General features: G+C 37.0%; 1 protein-coding gene across 2 annotated transcripts in view; it reads left to right on the top strand.

The window, feature by feature from the left end:
- Positions 1-22,589, top strand: part of LOC149537376 (adenylate kinase family protein) — a 409,112-nt gene that overhangs the window by 370,797 nt on the left and 15,726 nt on the right. For both annotated transcript variants that reach the window (XM_089802873.1, XM_089802872.1), the window contains 2 exons: positions 14,245-14,274; positions 14,530-14,639. In XM_089802873.1, coding sequence (XP_089658999.1) covers positions 14,245-14,274; positions 14,530-14,639 — 140 coding nt within the window. The remainder of the gene's footprint in view (positions 1-14,244; positions 14,275-14,529; positions 14,640-22,589) is intronic.

Below are 22,589 nucleotides of genomic sequence, written 5' to 3'. Positions count from 1 at the left end.
GGTCCCCTCGGTTATGAAACGAACATGCTTACATAACTGGTGCTACTGACATCAAGTGATCATTAGAATGGCACGCATGCCTATAAACTGTCTTGGCCAAAGATTTCCAATGGGTTCAATGACCTCATCACCACCACTCAACTTGACAACAAGATTCATTACAAAGATGAGCATGAACTATTAAGTATATTTCATTTAAAGTATTCTTGTCTGATTTCTCTTTTGTTTTCTTGCAGATTCATTCCACCTCTTCACCATACTTGGCTACACAGCTGGTGATTCCCAGGTGTATTAAAATTATGAGCACTCTGCCTTTTTACACCTCTTCACCATATCATGGCTATCTTGCCAGTGATTCCCAGGTGTTTTGGAAAGGTTATGAGCAATATGCTCTTTATATCTTTTATCATAGTTTGAGACAACATAAAACTTATTATTGAAATCAATAACTTCATAAGGTTTTTACTACATTCTGATACTCCTTTTAAGAGGTACTACTCGACTTTTGTAAAGATGGTTCTAGATACAATGAAATAAAAATAAAAAGCTCAATGTACATGTAATGTTCCCAAGTCGCTCTGTTATCTAGAGATTGCCTAAACAATGCGGTCGTACGGGTGTGTAGGAAAAAGGCATACGGTGACAGGCAAAATGGAGTATGGTGTAATGTCCCCTTTTTAACATTCATAGCATGATGTTGTCGTTAGCCTATTTTCCCATGGTCTCGTAGGCTAACCAGGACATTAAAGGGGCTTAGAGGCCATTTGGCCTAGATAGTTTTAGTTGCAGGTCTTTCTGAGGGGTTTTAAAGCAACTTTGGGCATACTTACTATTTATAGTAAGTCATCTTGGATATGGTCGGACATCCAGTGGCAGCGGTATGTCGATGGTAATTGTTTAAAATCGGCAAGAAGACTTGTTTATCATTGATAAGATTTGTTATGCATTGATAAAGCTATTTTATAAAGTTAAATTTAAATATTTAACTTTATTAATGCATAGACTATAGTTTGTGGGAAATATTTAAATTAAAAGAGTCCCCTTTATTTTATAACACATTGGAGACATAAGTTACAAAAAGGGAGTGATGTTTTATCCCACATTGAGAAAACGAAGGATTGAGCTCTTGTGAGAACACTATAAAAGAAAGGGAAGTGTTTCTTTTTAGTATGCTTGGAAATATCAAAGAAATTGGAAAATTTTCTAGAGATTATGTCTTAATAGTTTGAAGGACGAAATCTCTTCAAGCTGGAAATCTTGAGGCCATTGAAAGATATGGTCTTGAGATTCAACATAGTAGCAATCCGAAAAAGCAGTTCGAAAAAGCGGGTACGAAAAAGCAATCCAAAAAAGCAGAACTGAAAAAAGCAAAGCAGAAGGGGCAGCATTGAAGGAAATTATTACAGCCATCTACAACCAGGTTCTTTTGTTAGTATTGCTTTTTAGGGTGTTATAAGCTTTCAGCTGTAAGTGTGCATTATACCAGCATTATCATTTTGTAATCCATGCAAATGCCAAAGTCTTGGCCATATTTCATAAGCATTGTATCTTTCATTACAATTAAGAAGATAATAGTTTCTGGTGTCATTTAAACAATTTAATATCATTATTTATCAGCTAGTTAGTTTGCATACCAACTGTTTGTAAAAATGCCAGTTGGCTGTAGGTGTTCATTTCTCATGCTTAGATCATATATATGCACTGAATATTGTCAAAATTAGTAGCACACTCATGTTAGGTCATTGTGTAGTCCATTATAGTCTTCTAGCACAAGATTCTCATTGATGCAAATTGAAGAAAAAGTCATTTGAAGCTAGCTGAAATACTATATCAGTCATACGTCCCTTGCATGTGAATTGTTTGACAAAATTCTTTGAGCCTTCAATCAGCATTTTTGAGAGCAGATTTGAGGAGGGTTATTAGTGGTATCAGAGCTTGCTTGCAAAGTGTTTGACGAAATGTCAAACAACTAAAGTATAAAGATTTTTGGTGTTTGAAGAAGTTATAACCTATTGGGGTTATTACAGTGGTATCAGAGCTTGCATGCAAAGTGTTTGACGAAATGTCAAACAACTGAAGTATAAAGATTTTTGGTGTTTGAAGAAGTTATAACCTATTGGGGTTATTACATATGGAGACAAAGCTCAGATGGTCGTATGGAGGGTGTCCAGAAGCTGTCGACAAGAATCTGTACGGTGGAGCACAATAGGAATCCGTACGGGAGAGAAAATGGCGTACAGTGTCTTATGAATGTCGTACGGTGATGGAATGGATACCGTACAGTGAAGGTAAGACAAAAAGGTTCATACGGTATTGTTTTAATGGTCGTATGGTAATTATAATGACCGTACAGAAATTCCATCCGTCTGTACAAATAGGCAAGTGGAGGATTCAAGCCATACGGAGATGCAGAGCAGAAAGTATGAGTCGTATGGGTATGGAGAATGCCGTACACTGGGAAAATACTAAGCATCCAAACATGAATTTGCAAACAAACACAGGATGTGAGATGGATGGTGAAGGAGGAAGATGTAGCAATAGTTGTATGGTACAAATAAGGGGGAGATGGAATGCCATATAAGGGAAATATATGGAAGGGAAGAGATCAAACACAAGCGTATTCGATACCACTTAGAAAAACAGGAAGTAACACAGATTTGCAAACGCCGAGCCAAGGAACTGAGATATGTAATTAAATCTTCAAATTGCCCGATTCAGACCGAGAACACCATCGGAATAGGGTGAGGGTTGATTCCCATTGAAACCGAGCAAGCCAAATAGGGAAGGTCTTTCACTTCCGAAATGGCGAACAATGTCGAACTCCAACAGGAATCCGTAGTACAAATAAATGAAATCCAAAAGCATGCCTATAGACAACCTATAGCCGTGCTTAAATATCCATCGTGAAACATTCCGAGGGTGTACAAAGATAGCCGACAACGATACAATCTACTAAGACAAAAACATATATGGGTCTGAGATAAATTAAAAATAATTGGCCCATTACACAAATTAATTAAATACATTTATTTTTGTTGGGGACATTATGGTATATCACAAGGAATGTTCAGCAAGTTAAATATTATGATCACAGTTATAGAGGAGACTCCTAAACTTAGCCAGCTGCAATGAAATATGTATTCAAAAACATTGAAAGGTAATTCATGACTTGATATGTATTGCTTGAGGAACTAGCAAACTGATCGGCTCCTTCTCGTTACTTAAAAATGTCACTTCCAACACTTATATCTCTATATTCCAGCTGGAATGCTTGCTTGGCTATGGTGAAAATCGCACTATCCGAACAAGGTTGTAACAATGGTATATTGCAGATGTAACAATGGCAGATTGTAGACGTAACAATGCAGGGTCAAATTGGTTAACGAGATAAGGAAAATTTGGAACTTAGCAAGGTAGAAAGAAGTTTGGGCACCAAGGAAAAAGGTGATCCCATCTCTCCCTCATGGCTTCCATATATGGAGAGCGATCGTGACTCCTTCGCTTCCGTTGGTTTCAAAAGATTATAGCCGATTCAAAATTCCAATTATTAAATCAATTATCAAAAAGAGAGGGAAAGAAAAATAAAAAGTTGAAAAGAAGAGTTTGAAACATTATAATTTCAATCATTATTATAATATATATCGTTATTATAATATATACTTATATACGTTCATGTAAGTATATCAATGGGGTGACATCATTAAATTACGTTATTATAATTTATTGGTGCATTTCATTTTTATATTTATATGTACATATGTAAATATTTATTATAATAATATGATGAAGATCAATTAAAAATCTCTTGAGTTATGTTTTATATTTTAATTAGATTAGTTTATGTTTTCTTAGATTATTTTCTTATTAGCTCGTGCAGGTCCCATAAATGTATCATGTGATCAAGTCATTGCATCCTTTCCAAATAAGTTTAAGGTCATACCTGCCGATCTTGATGACTGAACTAAGCGAACATCCCATTCCGATGATCCCATTTAGCAATGCTTCCCCCCTCTACATCTTCTCCTATAATCACCCATGAAAACACTTTTGCCATAATAATAATAATTCCCATGCACAATCTAGACAATTGTTTGGGAGCATTTTGGAAACCCACATGTTCCTCTATTGCTAGATGATCCTATTGCAGATTATCTCATTCCACTTGATGATTCAATTAATATTCCCTATGATGATGATGATACAGTGGATGAGATTAAATATAATGCATATATTGAGTGTAAGGATGATCTAGTGACTCGACCTACAGCTCCTACTTCTCTAGTTGAGATCACATATTCATCTCTTTTTGGTGATTCCAGTGAGTCATTGCACGAGATATCTATTTGTCTTCCTTATTGGGATTCCTACTTGCTAGATATTGGTTCATTATTTGTGGAGTCTTACATTTCAGATTTGGGATACATATTTGAGGTGGTTTGTATTCTCTTTGATGACAATTTCATCACAGTCAAAGTTAGAGATACTTCTTCACCTTATTTGGAGATTGGCATTCTTGAGTCTTCTCCTTCACTTGGTTTGTCACATTTCATGGTTCAATTTGATGATGTGATGGATTCCATGAGCTTGGAGATACTTATTTAGTCTTCAAAGATGCATATTTGAAAGAACTTCTTCCTCCTTTCATTTGTATATGGATTGGGTTTGTTGTATTATCATCACACTTCATTTGGATTCCACTTCCTAGTTCCTATCCAGATTGAGAAGCATTCCTACATTTGTACTTGATCTATCTTCTTCCCAAGGGGAGAAATGTTGTTTCTAGGCATTAGACTTTGTTTTGTCCTCAAAAACTTACAATTTTTGTAGGAGATTCTTCATTATGGAGGGATATCATGTGTCCTTCCCTTCTTATGGGGTGTTAGTTGCTTGTATATACATGATGTATGTAGTCCTTGCAAGGCATTGAGTTCACCATCCATTCATGCATCTTGTGTGTTTTCATCTCCCATTTTGGAGGAGAATGTTTCCCATGAGGTTTTCTCTCTTTAATCTACTTAATGAGAAACTACATTTTATGCATTGCATATTGTGCATGGGTACCTAGCATGGTTTAGTAGTCATAAGCCATCTTGCATTGTGAGTTTAAGTGCATTCCCCTAAGTTGCACTTAAAGGGGGTTGTTGGTATAATTCAATATTCATTAATTACACTTTACTTAAGCTTAATTAGGATAATGCATTGTATAGTAGTTTGTCATTGAGACACTTAGGAGTTGTACCTATATTAAGCACATGGTGTAGGAGAATTCCACTTTAGGTGGTGATAGTTCTTATCTTGTTCCACTTTATGTGTGAGATCCACCTTTAGTGCACATATCACATTATCATCCTCATCATATGGCACATGCTTCATTGCATAATGGAGGATGATTCACCTTTAGTGGACGCTATTCCACCTTGCCTAGTTGAGATCTTATCTACTCCTTACCATTGTCTCTTATTGCCTTTCCTATATAAACATGCCTATTCTGTACATTTTAATTATGTCCATCAGTAATAATGTCATTCTTGCATCTTATTGAAATTGTCATGTCATTCTTTTTTGTAAGTTATCCCAGTCGTGCACATGATCTTGGGGGTGTTGTAGAGTCACCTAAAACTCTAATAAACACACCTAATGCAAAATAAGTGCTTGTAGAATTCTAGGAAGGAAGTTTCTTTTCTCTACAATTACACTATATCTGACATTTCTTGCCCCCAATGGGGAACAAAATTCCATTGGAATGGGGAACACATGCAATAACACTTGATCCTACTAGAATGAGGTGTTAATGATTAAATGAATAGCCCCTAAACCAATTTAAATCACACAGTTATGCTTAACAGTGAATCTATTCAATGGTAGGTAACATGAAATTGACATAAAGAAAACAATAGCAGTGAATGTTGGTAGAGATTTCAAGACAAGGTAAGATGTTTCTAATGGGTTCAAGTGAAAAACAAATTGTAGAAGTCATTAGAACCTGCAATCATATGTGTTTTCTACATATTTATCATGGCTTTTTAATGACAATGAGCAGCAAATTTTGATAAAAGGTTTTTGGCTGCAATTGATTAAAAATCACAATTTTGGCTGGGAAAAACTGTCAACTCCACAATTTTTTATTTCTATGATTAGTTGTGCCTTTTGCTTCGATATTACATACCTTTGATTCTTATACTAGATGTGTGGAGTGTGAAACCAAGGCCCTTGCAGTCTAAGAAATCCAATGCAAGATATCATTTGAGTTACTATCAATGAGGGTATTCGATTCTTATACTAGATGTGTGGAGTGTGAAAACAAGGCCCTTGCAGTCTAAGAAATCCAATACAATACATCATTTGAATTACCATCAATGAGGGTATTTGTCATATCCCCTATTTTCCTACAATAGAAGTTAATAAATGAGTTGATGGAATAATATTAATGACATCAATTATATAATTAAGAATAATAAGAGAATGATAAGATATCAAATAATATTAAATAATGAGCATACTAATATTACTACTTATGTCATTATTATTATAATATAATATATTATAATAATGTTATCAAATATATTTATAATATAATCATATGTTAATAATCAAATGATACTTAATGTGACTCTAAGAATAGTCACGTCTGCTCAAGGAAATATGTATATAATAAGGAAGGCATAGAGATTGGAGGGGAGAAGAAGGGAAGATAGGAAAAAAGAAAGACAAAGAGCAGTGATAATTACCATAAATGAGAAGGATATGAGAGAATTTACAGAGACATAGGAAAGACGCATGTGTAATAACCAAAACCACTCACGCAGAATATAATAGACTGAGACTCAAACATGACGGGGAATTATGGTAGACCAATACCAATACAGGAGATGAATTAGAGAATAATAAGAATATTAGTAAAGAGAGTTGCGACAGGAACAATGTATATCAGCAATCAAATCAGGATATTCGGCGTTTTATATCTCAGAATGATTTCTTTGTGTTCTGTATAGAGAGTTCAGATCGAATAGGATAAGATGACAGGAGATTGCACACACACTCAATTACATGACCGAATAGTTTCAGTGATAGCAAGTTATACATTCAATTCTTTGATATTCATATGATTCAGTCAAACACAACTCTTAATCATAACATGAAACACAAAGAAGAAGCATTAAAGTCATAGCATTTACAGGCCTTCACAACCAACAATATAGTCACCAAATTCATTGGACACCAATCACGGTGTAATCGCGGTGGCTGTTAAGAAGAAGGTGGAGACGTTCAGAGTTATTCAGAAGTGTTATATACAAACTAGATAACCATTGAATATTGGAAGAGAAGACTACTAGTCAGTAACAGGAAGATTTCAAAGATTCTTGAACAGTCAAATAAGCAATAATAAATACGTAGCATTCGATGAATGAAGTTCTATAAATTTATATTATCTAAATAGGGAACAGTGGCATATGTTTATATTGGCATCTCAGAACATTGGTACAATATATCTGATATAAGTTTATACCAATGACAAGATGACGAAGAGAGTATGAGATAATTACACAGTTCAGAAAAATGAATAATAACAGCATCTGAAATTGAAAGGGAATATACGATTGGAAAAATAAACTGTTGGCAGAAATGAATACATTCAGCACCTAACATATGATCATAAAGAATCATAGACGATGTATACAGGCAGACATCCCATTCGGCAGAATCAAAATATTTACATAGCAGCTACGGGGAGAAAGAAAAAGAATATGAAATGATGGCAAGGAACAATGCCAATATAGATGTTGCCCTCGGGAGTCCATATGATCACATCAAAACAATTCAAATCCCTATCACAATCATATACAGTGATCAAATTGATTATTAAGCATTGAGGGACACTATGGTGTTGGAGCGATCAGTCAACAAGCGACCATGGTGTAAGGTAGCAATCCTATTAAGAGAAATCATAAGAAACTGACACAATATGTATATAAGTAAGGAAATATTAAGATATGATGGAGATAAGAAATAGAGGTGATACTTAGGAAGATGAAATTAAAACATATGAAGATTATATATAAATGGATAGAATAACTACTAGTTAGGGAAAGTCATCAGAAGACACATCTACTCATATATGAAGAGTCCTAACTTTATATATACAAGAAAGAAAATAAACAATATAAATTATTAGCAAGCAGCTATGAGATGAATAGGGATCAAAGAATACTATAATTGCAGTAAATTCTAATAAACATGAAGACTGTTTACCGTATGGGTTAATTAAGAAACGCACACAGACAAAGAATACGAACACGAACAGCAACCAGCAGAATTCTTATTATTATTATTCGCATATGCCCAACAGTACATTATGCTTCGATGGTTAGATATGATCTAATGATTACAATGCTTCCCAAAGGGGTTATAAATACTTTCCAAAGAACTTTCCCGAAGGAGTCCGTCGGCCACATACATGTCGTTACATAAAAACCTTTTCGAAGGGACCCGTCGGCTGATACACAATTTCCTTTCCGAAGGGACCTGTCGGCTGATACACAATTTCTACCGAAGGGACCCGTCGGTTGATACACAATTTCCTTTCCGAAGGGACCCGTCGGCCGATACACAATTTCTACCGACGACATCATCCCCCCCAAAAAGAAAAGTCGTCTCCTGACGACTATTACAAAATCTCTGAGACAAATCAACAACCAAAATACATTGACTGACTAACTGGTCTTCAACACTGTCACCTTAGCCAATCTGACATCTGACCCTGATAGCCACCTATGCCGCTTTTTGCCTTCCAATTCCGAGTACACTGAACCAAGTGTCACTGCACTGCCTCCAACTGGATGATCAACTCCTCCCGAGCTCTCTATGCATCCACCAAGACAGCCTCATGGCCAACACCTACTCTCAGTGCCTCTGGTACACAGAGACTCCATGCCTACAGCATCTCAAGTCTTCTCAACTGGTCAAACTCCCACAACTGATATCCGAAACGACTGGGGGTCCAGGGGGCAACGCCCCCGGTGGGGTCAAGGGGCAGCGCCCTCGCGGGCGCACCCCTCGCTGCCAAGACCAAATTAGCACTTCGCAACCCACACAGAAATGCACGGAACACACCATTTCTATCATTATCTGCCGATTCTGCACTCTTTCTGGCAACCACGGATGCGTCCCCTTCCCTTTGGCATCATCTGTCACTCATTCTGAACAACTTGATTCTGTCGCCGTTTTTTTTTTTTTTTTTTTTTTTAGAGAACCTCCTGTCACCCTTCTGTGATGAAATCCGTACGGCTTCAATCTTGACACTATCTGGATTTCAATCTTCTGGAAAAGCCGTACTGCAATATCCCACCCAGTCTTGGAAATCCATACAATGGAAATTAACAAATTTTGGCTCCAAATTCCGTACGTTAACCTTCTGAGGCTATCAAAATCCGTGCGGTGGTTTCAGTGCAACTTTTAAAAACCGTACAGTGCAAGAAAAAACCGTACCACAGCAAAACCGTACACCAATTTTGAAGATGGAAACCGTACATTGTCTTTAAAAACCATACTGCAAGCATAAAATCCGTACATTGTCTTTAAAAACCGTACTGCAACATGAAATCCGTACGTTGGCTTTAAAAACCGTACTGCAAACATGAAATCCATACGTTGTCTTTAAAAACCATACTGCAACATGAAATCCGTACGTTGGCTTTAAAAACCGTACTGCAAACATGAAATCCGTACGTTGTCTTTAAAAACCGTACTGCAAACATGAAATCCGTACATTGTCTTTAAAAACCGTACTGCAACATGAAATCCGTACGTTGGCTTTAAAAACCGTACTGCAAACATGAAATCCATACGTTGTCTTTAAAAACCGTACTGCAAACATGAAATCTGTACGTTGTCTTTAAAAACCGTACTGCAACATGAAATCCGTACATTGGCTTTAAAAACCGTACTGCAAACATGAAATCCGTACGTTGTCTTTAAAAATCGTACTACAAGCATGAAATCTGTACGTTGCTTATGGAAGTCGTATGGTACCTTTCTGCTATATCTATGGTTCGACGTAATACTTTCTTCCTGCGCAGTCGTACAGTAAAAACTTTCCTTCTTTTGGGTTCGTACTGTATGTTTTGTCCTTCAGCTTCAGTCATATCCGCGTTTTCTTCTTCGGCTTCTCTGTGTTGCTTCGAACATTCATTTCTTCCTTCGGCTTCTCCGTGTTCCTTCAGACATTCATTTCCTCTGTCGACTTCTCTGTGTTTCTTCGAACAGTCATTTCCTCCTTCGGCTTCTCTGTGTTCCTTCGGACATTCATTTCCTTCTTCTTTCTTACCTTCGTCGATCCTTAGCATATTACAACTTGGAAAGAGCTCGTAATCCTCTATCTGCCAATGGTAAAGACCATTTACTGAATCCAGATCGTCATCTCCTTCTAATTGTAGGACTCCCTCTTGATCGGGTTCCATAATCTACCTCCTCTCATCGTCTTCTCCTTCAAAATCCGATGATAGAGCTTCTTCTCCAACCATCTGAGTGTGTAGATCGATGACATACTTCCGTCCTTTGCTTTCGAGTGATAACGTATTTTTCTTCCAATCGTGCTTTGCCTTGGCTTGTATCAACCACCTCCGGCCCAAAATAGCATCATATCCTCTCCGCTTTAGTGGGATCACGACAAAGTCCAATAGGAACGGTTGTGTTCCAATCGTCACTGGTTGCGCTATGAGTACTCCCAATGGCTTGATTCCATGTTGATCGGTCGTTAGCAGCTAGAATGTAGGCGGCCATAATGTCGGCTATCCCAACTTTTTCCAAGTGTCTTCAGGCAACACATTGACACCGGACCCTCCATCCACAATCGTGTCTGTTAGTACAGTCCTGAGAATGCCCATTTCAACAACTGCTGGATAGCGTCCGGATGAAAGAGCTAATAGCATCGGATCTTCTGCACTTGCGCCACTTTCCTTCTCCTTTTTGTCCACTGTACTTGCTCCACTTTCCTGCTTCCTTCCATGTTCTCCTGGTAGTTGAGCAGCGGGAATGATGTTTGTGAGTGCCAATCGGAGGTAAGGCATAGTGAGCAACAAATCACTTATCCTGACAGGTATCTCGGCTTGCAAAATTTGCCGTACAATGTTCTGTTCTCCGCAATTCTGTACGGAAGTACTCAACGTGTCCTTCAGGTGTGCTGTTTCTGCCTGTGTTGTTTTCTGGGTCTCTACCCATGCTTCCTCCAGTCTCTTCTTTTCTTCCGCCGGGTCGGGGTACACTTTCGCTTGCTGTCGTGTGATGGCCAAAACCTCTTCTTCGTTCATCCCGATAGTGATCAAGTTTACTCCCGACTTCGGACACCTAGCATCTTCATGATCACCAAGTCACACCATCTACATAACAACTTCGGTGTTTTCGCCATTGTACACTCTCGGGCGAAGTGACCCCATAGATTACATGCGCGGCATTGAACTATCGGCCGACCATTCGCATCATACTAAATTCGACTCCTTCCGCCATTATTGTTGTTGCCGGTATTGTTGTTATTTTGACCATGCCGGTTGTTTCTGTATCCGCCCGATGTGGCACCTTTCGTACTGGTGTTCCCGTTCCCTCTTGACGGGGATGCCTCCTGCGTCAGGAACACTTGCTGCGGTGTTCTTGCTTTCAAATTGAAAGGGCATTCCTTTACCGAGTGTCCCAGAATCTGGCAAATCTCACAAAATTGATCTTTCGGGCAGGATCCCTTTGTATGGCCTTCTTTCTTGCACTCTGTGCACCATAGGTCATTGCCCTTAGTCTCCTTGTTCATCTTTTTGAATTCCTTCATCATCCGAATCATGTCCTTCTGGAGGGCACGGACCTTCCTATTGCTTCCCTCGTCATCGTTGCTATCTTCTCCTGAAGATGCATCGTTATCTGAATCGGATGAGCTGTTCTTCTTCTTCTTCTTTGTCTTCTGGTCACTTTCGAGGTTCATTGCCCGATTGTACGCTTCATCATATGTTGATGGTGGCACGATCTTCATCTTTTTCCACAGCTTCGGGTGAAGGCCTTCAATGAACCATCTTTTGTAGAGTCCATTTGCCGGTTTATTCTCCATTTTACTGATGAAGTCCTTCAACCTCCTAGCGAAGACCCGTACTGTTTCATTCTTCTTTTGCTTGGTATTGAATATCTCCGCTACAATTTCATTATCATCACGCAAAAGTTGAAATTTTGCGATGAACTCCTTAATGTTATCCCAACTATTTAATTTTTGTGGATCAGCATCAGTAAACCAATCAATCGCAACACCCCGTAGGGTAGCAGGAAATTGTCGGATCCATTTGTTTGTATCTGTTATGCCATTTGCCCTCCAGATCGTTTCACAGGTTTTACAATGTGGAATGGGATCAGCTGCTTCATCACCATCAAATTTAGGCAATTTTTCCTTCGGACCTGCCATTATCACTGTATGTTGAGGGTTTTGTTGTGTACTTGTGCTGTTTTGCACTCCCGCACTGTTCTGAGCTCCCGCACTATTTTGAACACCCGCACTATTCTGCACACTCGCGTTGTTTTCTGCTTCCGCACTGTTTTCAACACCCGCGTTGTTCTGTGCTTCCGCGCTATTTTCGACTCCTACGCTATTTGGTGAAGAAGAGGGTTCATCAACCGAAGCTGTCTGTTCCGAAAGTATATCTCGGACGAAGAGGTCACTCCACGCTCGTGCTCCTTTGGCACTTTGAGCCGTGCGAGTCAATCTCCTTCCGTCAGGATTATCTTCCCGTGGCGTATGCAGGTTCAGAAACTCTTCCATCGCTTCTTCTACCAAATCAAGCCGTTGTCGAGTCTCCTTCAACAATCCTTCCGCACTCCTGTTTCCGTCGGCAATCTTTTGGAATCTCCTTCGACGCTCTGTCTGCTGAGCCAGAATTAAATTTTCCTGTGCAACACGTATGTCATCTTTTTCTTTCAGCTTATTCTTATCTTTGTTCAACTGATTCGGCATTTAATTCATATCCGCCTGCTTGCATACCAGGTCCATCTGGCAACGGCGCCAAATGTTTACCGTATGGGTTAATTAAGAAACGCACACAGACAAAGAATACGAACACGAACAGCAACCAGCAGAATTCTTATTATTATTATTCGCATATGCCCAATAGTACATTATGCTTCGATGGTTAGATATGATCTAATGATTACAATGCTTCCCGAAAGGGTTATAAATACTTTCCGAAGAACTTTCCCGAAGGAGTCCCTCGGCCACATACATTTCGTTACATAAAAACCTTTCCGAAGGGACCCGTCGGCTGATACACAATTTCCTTTCCGAAGGGACCCGTCGGCTAATACACAATTTCTACTGAAGGGACCCGTCGGTTGATACACAATTTCCTTTCCAAAGGGACCCATCGGCCGATACACAATTTCTACCGACGACAAAGACATGGAATGGGGTAATGATACAAGGCATGAGTGAGTGTAAGATTGAATGATATAGAGATAACCAACATTATGACTTTGTTGTTTGAATGATCTCTTACAAATTATGGTAGTTAGGTCAAATCTTGAGGTATTCTAACAAGGGACATTACAGTATTTGATTCTCTAGGACCATCTATATAAAATTGACACCCACAGCATGAATCCTCGTCTCACTGTCCAGTTTATGTAAAACGGGAAGGATTTCAGAAAATTCAAAATTCAAAATGTTACATGTTTATGTTCATCTAATACTCACTCTTACAATGGGAATATTTTTTGTTTCAACATGAAGTCATTGAGTTTACTAGTAGCTCACAGCCCATTTCATGCAGTTTACTTTTTTATAGATTGCAACTGAAAACAATTAGGGGTCGCTTGCAGAAACAAAGGCTCTTACCAAACAAGAGTGGAGACATTTTGAGCCTATTAAACCATAATTTCAGTATATAGAAAGTCTTCCTGCAGATCAACGAATCTGAATTTGTTTCTAACAATGTCAAGGGTATCAGTATTTAATCATTTCTGTTATCCTTTATAATTAATTTTATATACATTTGGTCTTTTATAAACAAAGTAGTGTCTCTTAAAGTGTGCAATTCTGTACATATATTGTTATTTATGACTTGTGCAAAAAAAAAAAATGGATTCAAGAATTTTATGTGGTGAATATTTAAAGAGAAATTTACCTATATCCTTTATTAATTGTTAGATCGGGTCAAAAGAAGGCGCTTTTCTCTTTATCTACCCAGAATGTTTTATGACCCTTTACTTCTGGCTTTTCTTTTTCAGGACTTGCCAGGTGCAGGAGGAGTGATGCAAGTAAGAATCATCTAGGTTCTAGTTACTCTTGAAATTGATAATTGATTTTGTAGGAACTCGAACCAGAAACCCACTTAAATTTAGAAGTAATGTTTCTTTCTAATTTGCATTTCATACCATTTTGAAGATTCAATGCTGATGGCATCTTTCATATTACATTCAAATATGTAATATTTCCATACCTTTTTTTTCTTTTGAACAAAATGAGACATTATATGACAATTAACTTTGAATGACACAATTTTTGAATTGAAGACAATAGGAAGAGAGAAGAGAATGGAATTTGCAGGATCCTTTTCAAATTGCTACTCTTTCCGTCTACTTTACAAAGCAGGCACCCAGTATCCAATAATGGGTGCTCTCAGGTAAATGCATTTTTTGTTCCAGTTATGTGGTATGGTAACTGAATTTTTGAAGGAAACATTAAGAATCAGGAATGGTTTTTCGTTCAAGCATTAATTTTACACAGTGGAACCTGCTTCCCACTAACTGGTCTTCAGGAGGAAAAACCAAAATTTACATTGACAATTAGTTTCTGATGACTTGTAGATACTGCTATGATCTTCCTTAGCATATTGGGGTCATTAAGCTTTTCATAATAGCACACAAATATCTCATTGAACTTGGCAACAGAATATATTGAAAGCCAGTTGTCTCCACATTCATCATCAGTTTAAGTCCACACTCAAGAAAATTAACATTTAGATTATTATATTACTGAGCCTAAATACGACTTGAACAATTTTATTAAAAATCAAAAGGAAGTTTTTCAATGGATACAACCAAACATGCTACAATTTTCTACAAACCGGATAATGTTACTTACACACCTTTGTTATGCTTCCTACCTTATGAGCTGGGGCTTATGGATGAAACTGAAGTATCTATTATTTATGGAACCTAAATTTTTGTTCAAGAAGTGTTGGAGAATGAAAAATGCTAACACTTGTTTTACAGGTCTATGCTACCACAAAAAACCATCACCCAAGCAAGATATAGGGTGATAATTTCTACTAAATAATAGTGCCTTGATTCAACCCATCCCAAATATTGGAGTCATCCTCCTTTTGGATTTTCTAAACTCAACTTTTATAGGCTAGTTTTTTAATAATCTCAGGCAATGAGGAATTTTAGTCATTATTTGAAATTTTGATATCCAGCTGTTTATCATTGTCAAAGAATAAATTGGGGCCCATTCAAACATCTGGACCAAAGCTTGAGCTTGATGTCACGATGTTCATCTCGCAATCTTAAAATTATTGAGTTATTTGTAGAAGGCAGGTCTAGATTTGTTGTTGTTAAGTTCCACAGATCGCTGCAAATGTAATGACACTGCAATTATTTTTGTATGTGTTTTCCAAATGACAGCAATATATAATTTATATTGAGAATAAGTTGTGAAGAGACATGTCCCTTCAAGGGACATGTTTGTTCATTAGTTTTATATATATATATATATCACCTTATATATAATAAACATATTATAATTTTTCATGGGTTTATCTAAACAAAGCTATAAAGCATTAACACTCCCTCTTAGCTAGGAAGGATAAACATATGATAAATATTACACCATTTGTAATATTAAAAAATCACATCAAGGAAATCTTTGATCAGAAAACTTCCATTATATAATATCATATGAGTATTGACCTATCAAAATATCAACACATGATATTCACCAAATACTCTTTTGATATAATATTAGGTAACATGAGTCTTGGCCTATCAGAACATCAATCAAATGATATTCGCCAAGTACTCTGAGTAATGGCCTATCAAAACATCAACTAAATGATATTCACCAAGTACTCAATGTAGTAATGGCCTATCAGAATATCAAAGCAAGATATTCACCAAATACCTATCATATATCTATACAAACAACTTATAGATAGTCAATTTAATGACATCTACACTTAGTTGTTGATTTACAAGATAAAGCCTTTCATAATCTATTTCAACATTTACTCAAAATGTATATCATTATATAAGTTATTGTAAGGTCGTCACCTTCCAACAACTTCTGCAAGTACAAGTGATAATCATTTGGAAGCCATCACTTCGTCATGATGTACATAGGGATAGGTCCATTAAAATTACATAGTCACGAGGTATATTCATGATTCCCAGTCCTCTTGACTGGTACAATTTTATTGATCATTGGAGAATCCATCTCAACATGGTTTACTCACTCTAAATCAATACGACCGAGATCACTAAAGGTTGACTAAATCATATTCTCTATCTACTCCCTCTCTTTTAAAGTTGCCTCTAATGAAATGTCAGGCTCCTTCTGAATCTCAATCTCTTGAGCTCCTCATCTAATAATGCTTCTAATAGAGTGTTAAACCAAGGTTCCCTCTGAACTTGATATCAAACCTCCTTTTCCTACAAGAACATTCTTGGAGGAAAAGATCAAGGGAAATAACTCTTATAGTATATATAGAAACAAGAGAGAGACTATGATTGATTAGATAAATAAAATACTCAAGTATGATAACTACTTATCTACACATCAGTTTTACATTTAATAATGTTAAATTTATCAGATCTCATTATTAGATAAAATATCATCGCTATATACATATGTCTACCATCTATATGCTACTATATTAATGGTACAACAAACTTATGTAATCTATTTCATGTGAAAAAAAAACTTAAATAATATACCATTACTTACCTTATGAGTTCGGCATCCAAGTCCTTACCTTACTCTTGTGTGGTATATGTGGTTTGGTCTCACAACATATTATATTGATAGTAGTTGATTGGTCCTTGAGATCGCAACTTATGACCTTTCATTCAATTGCTTTGTATTGAGCCTACTTGGGATCTTCTTTTAATTTTATCACCAACAGAATTTATACATTTGTGCTCCTTATTTACTTTTCTTTTTTTCATGTCTATTCTCTTTACATTCTTCTAATTTCTTCCTCCTTGTTTATGCTTTCTCCACTTTAAAAAATGATACACTCTTATATTTTACCAAAGGCTCAAACCCAAATAGTTTATGTCATGCTCTGATTGGTGGTGGTTTCATTCATCATAGTTAATGTGCTTATTTTCTTCCATGCATTTGTGCTCTAGATCACATGCCTTGGTCCATCTTATTCGATTTCAACATGTTCTATGAAATTTGATGATTTTCCATTTCCATTTCAACTCTCATTTTCAATATCTTACCGAGACCTCTTCTTTGGCATTGTTTTGATTGCCAAACTGAGATAGGTATTATCATCACTAATTTTCTACCTATTGGTCGCTGCTTGATTGGTTGCTATTTCTTTGCTTTGTCCTTTAATGGATCAATGTCGATTGATGGTCATTTCACCTTGAATATGGTGTAGCGATAATTATTTCATTCAAATTCCTAACCAAGGATATCGTTTTAACTTATTAGCCACCTTATAGTTTGGTGGTTTGGAGATCATCGAAGTTTCTGTATATTATTGTGTTTCTCATAATATCCAAATGGTGAAATATTTTTGATCCCTCGTCTACTTAATGTTGTTGAAGTTTATAGTGTCTTGTTTCCTTGGTGGGATCAGGGACCCACTTCTCTAATGGATCTCCCTCCTATATAACTTTGGCACTGACAAGCTTTACTTCGTGTGATGGCATCTCTATTCCCTCCACACAAAGTTCTATATCAGCTTTTGGTGTTGAGTGTGCATTAAAATTTGTATCTCAATATTGTGTATTGTTTGTGCCCAATGTGTAAAATATCTGCCATGTGGTTGAAGACTAGTTTTATTTTTCTTAGACTCAGCAAGCCTCAAAACTATTGAAATACCTCTCTAAACCTCCAGATAAGGCATCCCTTAATAGACATCCCGACTAGACATTACTAGAACTTGGCTGGAGATAGATCTGAGATTAGAAATTTGTGAGTGACATCGATATCGTTACATGCCTCTATCGGCTACAGCTGCCAACATTGTACCATATTGAAATCTTCCAAGAAAGCATCAGATGTCCATGTTGTTTGATCCATCCTAGACATTCACATCCACATAGAGCTCGTTTAGCAGTCATTAAGAAACCAGATATTGGATAATCCCAATACGGTGTGGTGTCATTGTAAACCATTGGAGTTGAGACATGCATGAAAAGCCACCGACATTGAAACTGATCAGCATTGCAAGCAGGGCATTTTAGACATCACTAGACACTATCAACGGCAGGAAGACACATTTGCACGACACTGGAAATTATCAAGTCATTTCAAATATTTGTCTTCCCACTGCTGCCTCACCACAATGATTACAATACATGGCTGATGAATCAACAGTAGCTCCATCCCAAATCAATGATGTAATTGGGCTCGTGAACGAGGAATTATATGTTGGTGGTATTCGTCTGTAGAGAACATAAATATCTGCACCAATACGATCATCATAGACAACTTTGGACTTCCTTGGATCCAATGGCGAGAACAAAGGAGCCATGTGGTCATAGGATGTTGTGCAATGTTCCTTCAAGCACAAGTGGCTTTTATTATTTTTCATGACCCTGATTCAACATCCAAGTCACCATTCTCAAGATTTGGAGATTTTTGCATGACTAATTTGTTCATTTGCAAAATCTAGCCTTGCGTCACATTGGAGAGCCACACACACAGAATCGACTCAAACTATATTTCTTTGGACTAACCTTACTGACCAATTTCTTCCAATAGGGACCACTCAACAATACACATATTAGCTGGGACTGCTGGTATTCCATCTTTCTACTATGTGGCATTTTAATTAGTCACATCTTGTGTAAAACTCTGCGTGTCACATCTCTGGTGGCATTTTAAATTGTCAGTGATTCAAGACAAACTCTTTTAAAGAAATTTGTCGTCATATCTTCCACAAGAAGCCGTTCTCATTCAACACCATTAGAGATCTCTGCAGTATTTCAAGTATTTGTCTAATCTCTTTACTATGTATAAATTGAGGCTCTGAACTTCAAAACATTAATGTTTGCAGCTCTTACTCTGATCTCAGAGATTCAACCGTGGCTCTGATACCATATTAAGTTCCACAGATCACTGCAAATGTAATGACACTGCAATTATTTTTGTATGTGTTTTCCAAATGACAGCAATATATGATTTATATTGAGAATAAGTTGTGACGAGACATGTCCCTTCAAGGCACATGTCTGTTCATTAGTTATAATATATATCATTAATATAATAACAATATATATATATAATAAACACATTATGATTTTTCATGGGTTTATCCAAACAAAGCTATAAAGCATTAAAAGTTGTTGATAGTCTTCAACTCTTTGTGTTCTTTGAGTGTTCTGCAATAAGTTGTCTTAATACTTCTAATCAATTTTTGCATATCTAGTTCGACCAAATGATTGTAACCTGCAGCCCTATTTGCTTTTGTTCATTTTTTTTGTATTTTGCAAAGGTTTTGAGATGATAAACAAAGTGTAGAAAAAAAAGTAATTTGTAGCACATAAATAACTTAGAAACAACTAATGAAACTCAGAAAATAAGAGTTCAGAAATTCCATAATTTATTTTCAATATCTTTTTACAAATGTTTTCAAATGTAAGATCATAAAATGACATTACATATCTGAATTCAACATGCTCGTGAAGTGCAGCCATTGGATAACTAGAGCTGCTCGCAAAATATGCATTTAGGTGATGCCAAAATGCTCCCAAAATGGACGGCTAGGTGGAATAATCCTGAACATCAATCAAAGGCACCTAAATATGCAGAAATAACTCTCCCATACCCCAAGTTGGATGCCCTAGCTTCCTTACACCCAACCCATGAAGAGGATGGCTTGCATAGAATAGTACAGCCAGCCTAGAAGAGAGTACAACCTGTTGAACAGACCGAATAACTGAGAGGGGGTGTGAATCAATTATTCCACAACACTTTCTAAAACTTTTGCTTTATCACTAAACTTATAAACAATAACTATATCAACTTCTCATCTATCGGTTAACCACATTAAACATTCATAACAGATGTGAACATGAAAGCACAGGAACTCCACAACAAAAAACACCAAAATTTACTTAGAAACCCCATCTGGGAAAAACTATGGAGAAGCTAATTCTCATGAACTGAACACTAGTTAAGGTGATTTTTTAGAATTTTTATTGCCGGTTTGCACAATGTAAGTTAGCTCATTGCCAATCGGGTTAAGTACCCTTAGGAATGAATATGGCTCAGTACCAGTACAAATAGGTTCACTGCTGCAATATATGAAAAGAGATTGAATCCACCATTGAGATCAATGTCACCAATACTCTGCAATATAGAAATGATATATTAGTTTGGTACTGATTGCATCCACATGCACAAACTTCAACACAGAAATTTCTTGTAATTAGATTGGCAATCACTTCAGATACATGCATTGTGCAGGCCACCTCCAAACAAATAAAATCCTCACTCTTCTTATACTGCTTGATGTTGTCAACCATTTTGGTCAAAACAATTTGAAATAAGTCACACAAAAGAATTCCCGTGGTGTTAAGGATTGAAATGTGGGCACCTCGACCAATAGACACCCTTGCACATGCCAACACATAATACTATCTCCAAAGCCTTTAACTGCAATGAATATGATGAACACCTTAAATGATAATTGATGGGACCGAAACATAAATAGACATGCTCCAAATATGACCAAACCCAAACAATTGATCCACCATATGTTGCGCACTAAATAGAACCAACATCGAAAAGAAAAATGATAAACAATTAAGTGACATTCCTTGGTGAACATCTCTACCGATATGCCAAGGTTATTGATGCACAAACTGATACAATCAAAACATGAATATGTATAGGATATGTTGTCATCAATGACAACCATTAATGAGAACAACATGAATATCATCAACTTCACATTCTAACAATCTCTCCCTTTGTCATTGATGGCACATTCATCAATAACAAAGCACATTACTAGTTCTTTTCCAATACAAAGGGCCAAAACTCTCCCCATTACTAGCATACTCCACTCCACGTGAGAGAAGCTGCCAAGCATGGATCTAGAAAAGAATAGGCATGCAAATCACTAAGACAATGCACACACTAGTGGATTTAGTGAACACTAGGAAGGGGCAAAATGCCCAACTTCCTCCTAAGATACTCAAAAGTATCATTGCATAGACTTTTTTTCATATGCCTTCTATATGCTCCTTTGTAGGCACATACTTATGCTTCAGTTCACCATCCAACACCTTATCTTTGATAAAGTGATACTTGATAGATCTTGCTTTTTTTTTCTAGAATGTTGCACTGGGTTCTTGGACATGCTTATAGCACTAGTATTATCACTAATGATTGAAATTGGTTCATCAAAGTTGCACCTATTTCCTTCAATGTCATTTCATCCATAATACTTGAGCACAACATGAGGATGTTCCAGCATTGCTCCCTCTCAGTTTCCCTCCCTTCACCTTGCCTGCGCGAGAAATGCATGCGTGAAAAGACGGGGAGACTAATGCAAAATCCGGTTTGCCACGAGACTCACATTCAAGGCGTTCCAGACAGTTTCCTCAAAGACTTCTGCACATAAGGCTTCTCTTCGTAAGAAAGCTTTGATTGTTGCACAAACCAATATTTTGGAAGTTTTGTGTGAGAGCGTGCTCACCTTCGAACAGCTCAGTCACTTCGTCGTCATTAATCCTGATATTCTCCAGTACAGGTATTCCCATTTATTCTACATATGTCATTCACTGCGTTGCTCTTGCCATATTTGGTTGGCAAAGGCACCAAAGGTTCACCACAAACTGGATTAATGCATACTGCAGTAACAAGATATAAGACATAACATGGAAATACATGTAATGCTTCAGGAACCAGATATATATTTCACTAATGCTTCAATGCTTTAGATATATGCCAATACACAAGATAGATAACAATGACTAACACTGAATGAATCCTATCTCCCAACAGATAGTGTACATAAAGATCTCGAAGGGGTAAGACCTGACTGTCACATCATAACAGAATGCCCTTTGGTTACTAACTAACACCCTTAACACATGTTTTACTATTCCTGATGGCATAACACACTTTTGCCGACAACAAGGACAAGGAAGGTTGGCCGACCATTTAATATAGAACTAAGAATTACAAACGATTTTTCATAATTAAAGCATAGCACTTCAATGATGCATCTATCAAGACGAATGAATTTCTTTCTTGATAGGATATTAGATGATATTTCTCTAGCTTTCTTCTAATTACTAGGACGTGTAGCTAACAAGCCTAATTTATTGCATTTTTAAGGCTCATCTAAATATTTGCATTGACCTTATTGATAGAATACTGT

Source organism: Cupressus sempervirens, chromosome 9 (genome assembly GCF_028749045.1).
Source record: "Cupressus sempervirens isolate cs-2001-9-10 chromosome 9, ASM2874904v1, whole genome shotgun sequence".
In the NCBI taxonomy this organism is placed as follows: Eukaryota; Viridiplantae; Streptophyta; class Pinopsida; order Cupressales; family Cupressaceae; genus Cupressus; species Cupressus sempervirens.
The sequence above is the reverse complement of the archived record's forward strand: the minus strand, read 5'-3'. Positions and strand labels throughout refer to the sequence as shown.